General features: G+C 48.2%; 1 protein-coding gene across 1 annotated transcript in view; it reads left to right on the forward strand.

The window, feature by feature from the left end:
• syne1b (spectrin repeat containing, nuclear envelope 1b) overlaps positions 1–12,500 on the forward strand; it is a gene marked incomplete at its 3' end in the record, with an annotated part of 107,963 nt that overhangs the window by 55,041 nt on the left and 40,422 nt on the right. Inside the window, exons 68-85 of the mRNA XM_080850248.1 lie at positions 329–499; positions 907–1,233; positions 1,627–1,779; positions 2,038–2,205; positions 2,734–2,910; positions 3,372–3,518; positions 3,881–4,006; positions 4,384–4,560; positions 4,902–5,167; positions 5,289–7,449; positions 7,757–8,094; positions 8,424–8,568; positions 8,809–9,027; positions 9,479–9,747; positions 10,851–11,016; positions 11,192–11,347; positions 11,743–11,895; positions 12,041–12,223. Coding sequence (XP_080706374.1) covers positions 329–499; positions 907–1,233; positions 1,627–1,779; positions 2,038–2,205; positions 2,734–2,910; positions 3,372–3,518; positions 3,881–4,006; positions 4,384–4,560; positions 4,902–5,167; positions 5,289–7,449; positions 7,757–8,094; positions 8,424–8,568; positions 8,809–9,027; positions 9,479–9,747; positions 10,851–11,016; positions 11,192–11,347; positions 11,743–11,895; positions 12,041–12,223 — 5,502 coding nt within the window. The remainder of the gene's footprint in view (positions 1–328; positions 500–906; positions 1,234–1,626; positions 1,780–2,037; positions 2,206–2,733; positions 2,911–3,371; positions 3,519–3,880; positions 4,007–4,383; positions 4,561–4,901; positions 5,168–5,288; positions 7,450–7,756; positions 8,095–8,423; positions 8,569–8,808; positions 9,028–9,478; positions 9,748–10,850; positions 11,017–11,191; positions 11,348–11,742; positions 11,896–12,040; positions 12,224–12,500) is intronic.

Consider the following 12,500-nt stretch of genomic DNA (forward strand, 5'->3'; position numbering starts at 1 on the left):
ATACACACACACACACACACACACACAAATACAGGAATACACACACATACAAGTACAACACACAAGGATACTGATAAACAGATAGACAAATTATATTCACATAATACATTGTAAAAAAAATACCCATTTGTGCACGCATGTACACATCTAAACCCATTAACACACTGACTGTATACTGACAGTCTTGTAGTCTTTCCCTCACACATGCATGTACACACACACGCACACACACACACACACAAACACACAAACACACAAACACACAAACACACACACACACACACACACACACACACACACACCACAAATGCCTCTGCTGTCTGTGTAGGAGACCATCAAGCAGCTGAAGGAGGAGGTGTCGTGTATAGAGGAAGCCCAGAGCGTGTTCAGCACATTCTCAGACTGGCTGAGCACGGCTCAGAAGAACTTCAGCAGTGTCTCCATCAGCATCGATGTCGTGGATCGGGTCGCCATGGAGAGGAAAATGAAGAAATTAGAGGTACTTAAGAGACCAAAAATAACATGTCCAAACCTTGCCATTCCTGCTCAGGTTCAAACACATTGCGTTAGAAACACAACACATAATAGACGAAACTGTGGAATTAATGACGGAAATGTATTTTTCAAAGATAACTTACTCTTGGTACTTTGTTCTTGGAGTGTTTTCTGTTTTCTGTTCTCTGCGTGGCTTCTGTCAGGTTTTAATGAGAGTATCACCTCAGAGGGAAACAGTGAGTGGCTGTTATAGTATTTCTGTCTGTCTGGCTTCTGTCCGGTTTTAATGAGAGTATCACCTCAAAGGGGAAACAGCGAGTAGCTGTCACAGTATGTGAGATGAGTTATTAGTAGAGTGCAGGAAGCAGCTGATGCGCGTCTAACTGAGGCTTACTTCCTGGTCCGCGGCAGGCCCTACAGGGGGACGTGCAGCGGGGCCGCGGCTTCCTCACCGCCATGCGGGAGAAGACGGAGCGCGCGGCCGCCTTCCTGGAGGAGCAGGAGGCGGAGCAGATGAGGGAGGAGGTGTCGGCGCGTCTGTCCCAGCAGGAGGCGCTGGTGGGCTCCATCAGGCAGGAGCTGAGCATGCTGGACAAGAGCCTGCAGCTCTCCAAGGACTTCCTGGACAAGTACAAGGCCCAGGCGCAGTGGGCATGCGAGACGCGGGCACTGCTGGGGGCGCCGCTGGAGCCCAAGGCGGAGCTGTACCAGAGGAAGGCCCAGCTGGCCAAGTACAAGGTGGGTAGGACCCAGCCCAAGGTCTACAGCCTACCCTTACCCAGCCTGTGGTGTACAGCCTACCCTTACTTTAAGGTCCACAGTTCTGGCGAAGGGTCTCAATTACACGTTTCCCTTCCATACTCCAACATGTTGATTGGCCGTACAAGAGTTTGGATCGGTCAATTTTTTTGGAGTGCATAGAGTGGACAGACAGCTAGATGATTGCAAGGAGAATTTAGCTAACTTCGTGTAATGGATTGTAATCAAGGACTGCACCAATAAGTTATAATAAGAGTAACTCAAGGTCTTATCCACAAGGCTTACCTAATCCTTATTTGTCTCAGTGTTTGTTAATGTACTGAGGGTGAGTAAGAGTGAAACCATCTTGACGTGACACGTTCCTGTTTGCAGACCCTGCAGCAGACGGTCCTGTCACACGAGTCTGCGATGCGGTCCGTCATGGAACGGGGCGAGGCCCTGCTGGACTCAGTCAAGGACCCCAGCATCAGCGAGAACATGGGCAAGCTGCAGGCGGACTACAACGAACTCTGCTCCGCATCCAAGGTGGGTCTGCTCACTCTGAAAAGTTCATTCTGACTTCCTCTGCTGTCAGCGCTGCAACAACCATGGCTGGTTTACCTCAACAGCAATTGAGTATTCACTGTGGTGTGTGGAAGTGAGAAGCGTGGATATGAGACGTTTAAACCGGTGTGTGTGTGCATGTCACGTGTGTGTGTGTGTGTGTGTGTTTCATAGGCATGTGTTTGACTGAACTCATACCTGTTTTCCCTGTGCAATTCTGTGTGTGCTTTAAAAACACAGGCCCGTGTTCAGAGCCTGTCGGAGCGCGTGCGAGAGCATGAGGACTACTGCAGCGAGCTGCAGGAGGTCGAGCGCTGGCTGCTGCAGATGTCCAGCCGGCAGGTGACGGGCGACTCCATGCAGAGCGGCTCTCTGGAGGCGGCCACCCAGCAGCTGGCCAGGCACAAGGTGAGCTCAGGATACATCTGGACGGTGTAGCGAAGGGAGAGCGTGGTGAGCACTCTACCCCACCTGGACTCGAACTCGGGTCTACAGGGTGCCAAACATGCGCTCTGACCGCCCACACCAAAGAGCCCGGCTCAATGGCATGGCAGCCAGAGCACACATTCATCTCTAGGGAGGATCACATCGTCACAGACCACATTTATGGCTTCAGATCTTCGTACTTACAAACGGACATTGTTTTGCTGGTCTGGTTTTGTGAAGTCAACAGATGCATAATGTTTACATTTTCGGCTGAGAACATCTAAAGTGTTGTGTGGTTGTACATGTCTTCCTTAGCAAACCACGTGTAGAAGTAGTAGAATCAATCAGTAAGTGCAGGATTGTGTCTGTGTTGCTGTATCACATTCTCTGTGCACTGACTCTTCGGATTACCACTTAACTGTACTGTCAAGCACTAACTGTGTTAAATAAACAAACAAACTTAAGACCTTAACCCAATTATTGACTATGGCAATGCCCATATAATCCTAGGCCATAATGGAGGAGATTGCTGGTTTTGAGGACCGTCTGAACGCCCTGAGAGAGAGGGGAGAGGGGCTGGTCAGCGGCTGCCCAGAGACGGTCCAGCCCCGGGTCGGGCAACAAGTCCAGACCCAGCAGCAGGGCACCAGAGACAGCTACTCTGCCATTTGCAGCACTGCCCAACGGGTGAGCACCAGTCTGTCACTTCTGTCTGGTCTGCAACGTGTGAAAACCAAGCTTTACTCCAGGGTTGTGCAAGTGGTGTGTGCGTGTGCGTGTGCGTGTGCGTGTGCGTGTGCGTGTGCGTGTGCGTGTGCGTGTGCGTGTGCGTGTGCGTGTGCGTGTGTGTGTCCAGCACTGACATAATGCTTTGAGTTGTGTGTGTGTGTGTGTGTGTGTGTGTTTGTTTATGTGTGTGTGTGTGTTTGTGTATGTGTGTGTGTGTGTGTGTGTGTGTGTGTATTTGTGTGCTTGTCTTTGTGAGGCCAGCAGTGACATCATGCTTTGTATGTGTGTGTGTGTGTGTGTGTGTGTGTGTGTGTGTGTGTGTGTGTGTGTGTGTGTGTGTGTGTGTGTGTATTTGTGTGCTTGTCTATGTGTGGCCAGCAGATACATCATGCTTTGTGTGTGTGTGTGTGTGTGTGCAGCTGTACCAGAGTCTGGAGCGGGAGCAGCAGAAGCACGTGAGTCACCAGGACACGCTGCAGCAATGCCAGACCTGGCTGTCTGCCGTGCAGCAGGAGGTGCAGCTGCATGCACTACCCCCTCATGGCCTGCAGGAGGCGCTCAAACAGGTCAGAATCAGGAGCCCTCTATCACAATATTCATGATAAAAGTGGTTGAGGCTGTTTTCTGAGGTGCATAGACTTCACTGAATTCAGAGTCATATTACCATAAGTAATAGTTTTTTGGTTTTATGTATACACAAAAATAATGGAAAAAATGGAAAGAAAAAGAAAAAAAGACTAGTGGATGGATATAAAGGAACACTTAAAGTAATAATGCAGTTAGCGGCTACAGCAAATGCACATACATTATATGTCGTCAGTTGTCTTCAGATCGTGACAGATTAATGAGATAATCAGTTTCTGTGCAAATGACTGAAAATCTTTGTTTTTGCACTTTTCATGTGACGCACCTGTGCACCACCCCTAAGGTGAAACACTTCAGGGCGGTGCAGGAACAGGCCAGCACATACCTGGACCTGGTGTGCTCTGTGTGCGACCTGTCAGATGAAACCGTGAGGAGCGCTGCAGCTGAGATTCAACAGATCAAAATCGCAGTGAGTCTGAAGAATCTTATCAAATAATCTTGGACACTAATCTGTGTAACCCAAAGCTTCAACAGATTTCCTATACTCAGTCTTTATGGATGCTCATCATGCACAGCCCAAAATGTATCCCTTATCCTAATTTCTCCTCTTTTAGGAGTCAACCTCTGTTCTTAACCTTTGGCAACGTTATTTAACTATGTGGCAACGTTTGTTTATTCTGTTGTGTTTGTGCTGTTTGTTAATGCTGTTGTGTTTGTGCTGTTTGTTAATGCTGTTGTGTTTGTGTTCTTTGCTAATGCTGTTGTGTTTGTGTTCTTTGCTAATGCTGTTGTGTTTGTGTTCTTTGCTAATGCTGTTGTTTGTTGCCCTGGCCTGCTGTGGTGCAGATTGAGGAGCGCATGATGAGGGCGCAGGAGATGTCGGAGGGCTGGAGGGAGATCCTCGATCACAAGCAGGAGCTGGCCTCCCTCCTCCAGGACACGGAGCAGCAGCTGCAGGGCCTCACCCGCAGGCCCGCCGAGCTCGAGCCCAAGATCGCCCGCAACATGCTGGACCAGGCGCGGGTAGGCAGCACACCTTTAACGGAAGCAGACACCGAAAGATCATTTGTAATCAAGTGATAACACTTTTCTCAGGGAAAGGTTGAATTATTGAGTGAACTAAAGAGAATACAAAGGACTTGATGGTCTGCAAGGTGCTGTGAAAAATGTCACTAATAACAGTATAGTCTCTTACTTCAGGCCATACACTGCAGAGGATTTGTGGTAAAATCCTTTTAACAACAAGTTTGTAGTCTGCGGAATGGCAACCTGGACCTAGTGGTATTTGTGTTCCTGTTGGACTGTTTGATGTTAAATTTAGAAGTTTAATGTAGAATGTGTCTCTGTCTTCTCCAACTCTACAGGAGTTCAGCCAGCAGCTGCACAGCCGGCAGACCACCCTGACGAGGATGACGGAGAACGTGATGAAGCTGACCGAGGGCAGGGAGTCCTCGGAGCACACCGAGATCAGCCGCCTCAGCCACTCCTGGCTGGAGCTGTGCCACCAGGCCAGCAAGCTGCAGGGCCAGAGGGAGGAGGACCTGCGCAGGACGGGGGAGTACCACGACTGCATCACCGCCATGGAGGCCCTGTTTGAACAGGTGACGAAGGACTGGGACAGCCTGGCCAGGTAGGCATCGCATATTGCTTCACGCTCTGTTGTGTTTGGGAAGGTTTTGTAAATAATCGGTGGCAAAGCTTCATTATTCATCAAGTCATGACCTATGACCTTTTTTTACTTACATGTTCAGAACGGATGCCGAAAGTTCATTGGACCACCTTGAGGCCCTTAAAAAGCTAGCGGTCACCCTGAAGGAAAAGAAGAGCACCCTGGAGGACTTGAAAGAACAGCGGCAGAAAGTGATCCAGCACCTGAACCTGGACGACAAGGAGCTGGTGAAGGAGCAGATCAGCCACTTTGAGCAGCGCTGGACCCAGCTGGAGAGCCTGATCCAGAAGAAGATCCAGGACTCCATGGCCACCTTGGACGAGCTCGCCCAGGTGGAGGCCCGGCTGCGGGAGGCTCGAGACTGGGCCGAGGAGCAGCAGCCAGCCCTGGCTGAAGCGATGAAGATGAGCCCCCCTCCAGATCTGGCCCAGAGCTTCCTGTTCGACCACCTGAGCATCTGCAGCGAGCTGGAGGTCAAACAGCTCATGCTGGCCCAGGCCATTACTGAAGCGGACCGGGTGCTGGCCAACCTGGGCCTGAACGAGAGGCAGAGGCTCCAGCAGCTCATCGCCGCCACCCAGGCCGAGCTGGAGTCCCTGAGCGTGAAGGTGAGCCAGCGTAGGAAGCACCTGAGCAAGGCGTTCACTGAGAGGACGCAGTTCCTCCAGGCGGTGGGCCAGGCCATCTCCTGGGTCCAGCAGAACGAGAAGAAGGCCCTGGCGGAGGAGTTCATCGCTCTCCTGCCTGACGACCTTTCCAAGCAGGTGAGGTCGTGCAGGAACATCCAGAGCCGGTTGAAGGCCTATCAGAGTGAGCTGACCTCTCTCTGGGCCCAGGGTAGGGATCTGATGAGGAACGCCACGGAGGAGGAGAAGGCCGAGATGTTGGCCAAGCTGCAGGAGCTGCAGACCATCTTTGAGGTGGCTCTTCAGAAGTGCAGTCAGCGTCTACAGGAGCTTGAGAAGGTTCTGGCCACCAGGAAGTACTTCACCGCAGATTTGGAGAAAACCTGCCAGTGGTTGAAGCAGGCGGATATTGTGACTTTCCCAGAGATTAATCTGATGAATGGAGATGCAGGGTTGCACGGACAGCTCACAAAGTATCAGCAGATTCTGGAACAGGCTGTGGAGTATGAAAATCTTCTCTTAAACGTCCAGAGAGCAGGTCAGGACATCCTGCCCACTCTGAGCGAGGTCAACCACAGTTACTTGGATGAAAAACTCAATTCTCTACCTCAACAGTACAACAGCATCTTGGCCTTAGCCAAAGAAAAGCAAGAGAAAATCCAGCAGGCCCTCCTCGCCCGAAAGGAGTACGCTTCCTTCATTGAGATCACACACAAAGCTCTGAAAGAGCTGGAGGAACAGTTTCACAGCCTAGGCACGCAGACTGTAGGCCTGAGGACAGAGGAAGTGACAACTTTGCAGAGCAGTTACAAAGCACTGCAGGATGAGCTGATCAACCTAGGCTCGGCCGTGAACGAACTCAACCAGAAGAAGGAGGGCTTCCGTAGCACAGGTCAACCCTGGAGGTCCGAGGAAATGACCCAGCTGGTCAGCCTCTACAACGGGCTCAAGAGGCTGATCGAACAGAGGGTGGAGCACCTGGACGACACTCTGGAGTCCTTCGAGGACCACCACGCCATGGCCATGCAGGTGGACCTGGAGCTGAAGGCCACCAAGGAGCAGCTGGTCAAGGTGAACGCCGAGACCCAGTCGGCGGAAGAGAGGCTGAAGAACTACCACTCCCTGGCTGCCAGCCTGCAGGGAGCCAGCTCGCACCTGTCCCGCCTCCGGGAGCAGATGGACAGCCTGGCTCTCCACATGGACCAGGCCGCCCATGAAGCCTCCCGACAACAACTTATCATCTGGCAGGAAGAGCTGCACTCCCTGCAGGCCGCGGTCGGGGAGCTGATCGTGGAGTGCGAGAGCCGCTTCGTGCAGAGCAAGGACTTTGAGACGGAGGTGAAGAGGACGCTGGACTGGCTCCAGCAGGTCCGAGACGACCTTGGCTGCGCCGTGGTCGTGGACGTGAAGGTGGAGAAGGTGCAGGAGGAGATCCGGAAGCAGCAGATCATGCAGGAGGAGGTGCAGTCCAGGCTGAGGATTGTGATGGCGCTCAGTACCAGAGAGAAGCATAAGTACACCAGTGCCAATGAGCTGGTCCCTGCCCATGTGGACAGCAGCCTACAGGAGATGGCCAAGCTGGAAGCAGATGTACAACAAGCTCTGACTACCAAACAGGTAACTACGGTGTCATTTGAGCCCCTTCCAGCTTTTTGTTTCAGCCTTACGTTAGCTTTAGCATTTTCTGATTTTGTGTGTGATTTTGAAAAAAAAAAATTGTCTAAATATGTGTAGCCAACCTTCCAGATTTAAGGGGTCGGGTCTGGAACTGCTTTTTGAGAATCTGTAGCATCACTTCTTTAGACAAGACTTATTATGTTAGGGGAGTTAGTTAATAAAGAAGGCTATTAAAAGCAGCAAATATTGTATTAATACATACATATACAAATAAATATTACATTTATATCCTCTCTGTACCCCACAGATTACACTGGAGCAGGCTTTGGTGCTGTGTCAGAAATACCACTCCCGGATGCAGATGGCCTGCGAGTGGCTGGAGGATGCAGTGAGCTTCCTGCAGCAGGCCAGCCTCGGTGTGGACGTGGAGAACTACGAGGAGTGTCTGCGGCAGCACGAGGACATCATGGCGTCCGAGCAGGACTTCCTGTGCGTGCTGCGGGAGTTGGAGGACCTGCCTCCGCAGCTGGAGAAGCTGGTGAACCCCTCGGCGGGCGAGCAGCTGCGCCTGAGCGTGGAGTCTGCCCAGCAGAGGGGCGTGGAGGTGCGAGACCAGCTTCAGAGCCACCAGGACGTCCTGAACAGGTATGGAGGAACACTGAACTACCATAGACATAGTGAATCAGGTATGGAGGAACACTGAACTACCATAGACATAGTGAATCAGGTATGGAGGAACACTGAACTACCATAGACATAGTGAATCAGGTATGGAGGAACACTGAACTACCATAGACATAGTGAATCAGGTATGGAGGAACACTGAACTACCATAGAGATAGTGAATCAGGAAGGTTCTAGTTGTATTCATGCAATCCAAGTGGTTTATAAATCATATTTGATCAACTTTGGAAAGTGTCAAATGCTCCTCTGATAAATAAATCAACAGTCGATTATTTTCCTTTTCTCCTCAGCTGTGTTGCGCAGTGGACTGCCTATCAAGAGGCCCGACAGACAGCCATTGAGCTAATGAATGAAGCAGAGGTGAAGCTGACTGAGTTTTCCACAGCAAAGGCTGCTACGGCCCAGGAAGCAGAGGAAAAGCTCCGTAGTCACAAGGTGAAAAGAGATTAGCTGTAGAAATGATGTCCTCAATGATGAAAATACACAAGATGGAGATGAATACAGTATTGCTTTTTTGATTATGCCATGACTGAATAACAGTGTGTGCTTTTACCTTTTACCTCTTACCTTTTTTTTCTTTTTGGATGATTTGTAATAAATGAAAATGGAGGGCATCATATAATTTCCCTAATTTTTGAGATGCATCAGAAGTGACCCCCTTCTTTTTCTTTGCAGTCTCTCGTGTCCATGGTGAACGGCTTCCAGGATAAGCTGACTGAGCTGGAGGAGCAGGCGGCCCAGCTGGAGCTGATTGGCAGCGATGCCAGCAAGGCCACCATCAGCCGCTCAATGACCACCGTGTGGCAGCGTTGGACACGGCTGCGCAGTGTGGCCCGCGCCCAGGAGAGGGTGCTAGAGGACACAACACACGAGTGGAAGACCTTCAGAGACAAGGTAGCCTTTTAGAAGTGCAAGCTCAGTAGCATAATCATAACCACAGTATGATATACCACTCCCATATATGCAGTTGTGTCACCACAAATTTAAATAGACCTACAGTGTGTAGCATGACAGCTGGCTTCCTACTCAGCCATCACAACCACACATTAGAGCTGCATAAAGCACTTTGAGCTGCATTCTTATGAATGAAAGGTGCTATATAAATAAAGTTGTATTATTATTATTGTTATTATTATTTCTTTGTTACTTTATGTGTTGAGTAGTACAGTAGTCTATAGCTGCTCCTCTGTGTACATGGAGTTGTGTCACCACACATTTAAAAAGACCCACAGTGTGTAGCATAACAGCTGGCTTCCTATTCAGCCACCACAACCACACATTTCTTTGTAACTTTATGTGTTGAGTAGGACAGTAGTCTATAGCTGTTCCTCTGTGTATTTCTCAGATGACTAAGATGAGGGCCGCGGTGGACGAGCTGCAGAGCCGTCTCCCTGAGGTTGCGGCGGAGAAGGCCAGCAAGGCCACGCTGCAGTCCCAGCAGGAGCAGCAGGAGGTGCTGTGCCAGGACGTGGAGCGCCAGCAGTCGGCCATCACCCTCCTGCAGCAGTACACCCTCAGCATGCTCCACGGCCCCCAGGGGCCCACCCTGGCAGCCCAGCAGCAGGAGCTGCCCGCGCTCAACGACATCAGAGCCCTGCAGCAGCAACTCGATGGGTAAGCGGTTCTCACTCCCAACACAAGGCTGAAAGTGAAGCAATATTAAACACATCTCACAAGGTTTATATAGACAGAAGTTAAGCGTTCAGCAGGGATAACCACGTGGTGGATCTCTGAAGCACATGATTCATACTAGGAATATATTAATACAAGGCACTTGATTCACTTGATAAGCAGCTTAACAAACAAGAGTTTTTTTTTATTGGTATTTTCAAAGAATTATACAGCACAATATACATTGTTGCATAATGGGTGTAGTCAAGATCAACGTAACATAGACATAACATATAATAACATACACAATAAAGTCAAGGTTATCAGAATGCCCACCCCCCACCCAATAACTAAAAAAATATAACAACACAGGACTAGGTACATACAACAGAGTTGATAGGTAGGATTTCTGGCAGCTTATGTGAATAAGAGATACAGCTAACAGTTTTCACTGTTTGTAACAGATAGAAGTGATGATCTGTTCATTATTAAAGTACCACAAACAAGGCAGGTGACTTTGATGTCATGTACCAGAGCTGACCTGGCCAAAGGTGAATCTGTACTGATGACTAACAGTGGTGACGTGTGACATAACTGACCTGACTTAAGTTATTATCAGTTGACCGTTAATAAGCATTTATAGCTGAAGGTATTGTTTGGCAATAGTATTTATGGCTGTATTTTTTTATTAAAACTTGCCTCTATCCGTCCTTCCCCCTGTATGTTGTTGTATGTTGTTTTCTTCTTTGTTATATGCTTTTCCTTTTTTATTTGTTGTTTGGTATGTTGATTTCTTCTTTGTTATATGCTTTTCCTTTTTTATTTGTTGTTTGGTATGTTGATTTCTTCTTTGTTATATGCTTTTCCTTTTTTATTTGTTGTTTGGTATGTTGATTTCTTCTTTGTTATATGCTTTTCCTTTTTTATTTGTTGTTTGGTATGTTGATTTCTTCTTTGTTATATGCTTTTCCTTTTTTATTTGTTGTTTGGTATGTTGATTTCTTCTTTGTTATATGTTTTGTGTGGACCCCAGGAAGAGTTGCTGATGTCTTCTGCATCAGCTAATGGGGATCCTATTAAAATCCTAAATCCCATTGTTTCTCCAGTCTGCTTCAGAAGACACGGACCAATCTGATGCGAGTTCAGCAGGAGCTGAAGGACAGAGAGGGGGTGGAGAGAGAGCTGAGCCACGTGAAGACCTGGATCCACCAGTCTAGAGAGCTTCTGCTCAACCCCATCGCTGACCTGGACCTCCTCCTGCAGGAGCTAGAGGTCAGTCACCTGAAAGTTGTTGCTGTTTATTTCTTATAGATGTGAGCCTTTCTGAATGTTGATTTATTTTAAACTAATTTCAATTTCATCAATAATCCAAGTATTTTGACATATTTAGTTTAAAATTGAGAACGTATTTTCAACATGTGAAACCTTACTCTTGTTTGGCGTTTAGGTGATGCACAGTGATCTGTTGACGCACAAGCAGAATGTGGAGAAGATAGCTGAGCAGCAGCAGAGTAAATACCTGGATCTGTACACCATCCTGCCCTCGGAGATCTCCATGCAGCTAGCTGAGTCCTCGCTGGCCCTCGGTGCCATTGAGGATCAGGTGAGATACCTGTGATACTTTACATTTACATTTAGTCATTTAGCAGACGCTTTTGTCCAAAGCGACGTACAAGGGAGAGAACAGTCAAGCTAAAAACCTGGTGTAATAATAGTCAAGCTAAAAACCTGGTGTAATAATAAATACTACTTTACATAAGAAAAGATTTCTACTTTACATAAGAAATAGAAATATTGCATAGATAGAAAAGAAGTGCAGGAATGTAACTGCTGAATACAACAACTATCGATGTGTACCACAGACAGGGGTCATTAAAGGGGTCATGCCAAAGCTTTTTCATATCATCTAGTGTTGCATATGAGCGGTTGTTTTGTCAAAGACTACTTTATGTGCTAAATCACTGAAATAGTCTGTTTGTTTTTTTTCTTTAATGTCAGGTTCAGTCCAAAGAAAGAGATATCCAGAAGAGCAAAGACATCAAGCAGAACTTTGACTCCAGGATCCAGGATATCTCCGACAAATTGAAGGCCATCTCCACCTTGCTGAAGGAGAAAGCCACAGACATCACCCAAGCCAAAGAAGAAACAAAAGTATGCATACGTCTCATTTCAGTGTGTTCTAAAAAGAGATTATGATGGATTGTGGAAACATACAGCCGCTAGAATGCATGTAGGATGTTTCTGTAATGTAATTCAGCCATTTGTAACTTGTAAGACTATGTAACTATGGTTACAGGGGCTGTGTATGGAGCTCGAAGGCTGCGGCAGGACTCTGTCAGAGCTGGCCATGGCAGTGCAGGACTTTGGCCGCAGGAATCCTTTGCTGGCACAGCAGCTCAGCGAGGCCATCGGCAAACTGGAGGAGATCCAGCACCACACCAGCCGCCTGGCCGAGTACAGAGCAGCCTGGCTCAGGAAGGTCTGTCACTCAGCGCAGACGGGCCGTTGCATAGCAACAGCTAGAACAGATTAGACTTTGTTTGACTCAAATTGGTGTAGAGTACAAAATGTGGCTCTTTAGAGAGCATGTGGCTAAAATAGATAAATCAGTCTAATTTTGGGATTCGCTGTAGTTACTGTATTCAGCTTGGTTTTGTAATTGGATGTTTGATTCAATGCTTGATTCCTGTGTGTTTTGCAACAAACTGTAGTTACACTTCTTAAAAATGATACATACTAAAGGTATGTGTATGTAT

Source organism: Sprattus sprattus, assembly GCF_963457725.1.
Source record: "Sprattus sprattus genome assembly, chromosome: 13".
Lineage (NCBI taxonomy): Eukaryota > Metazoa > Chordata > Actinopteri > Clupeiformes > Clupeidae > Sprattus > Sprattus sprattus.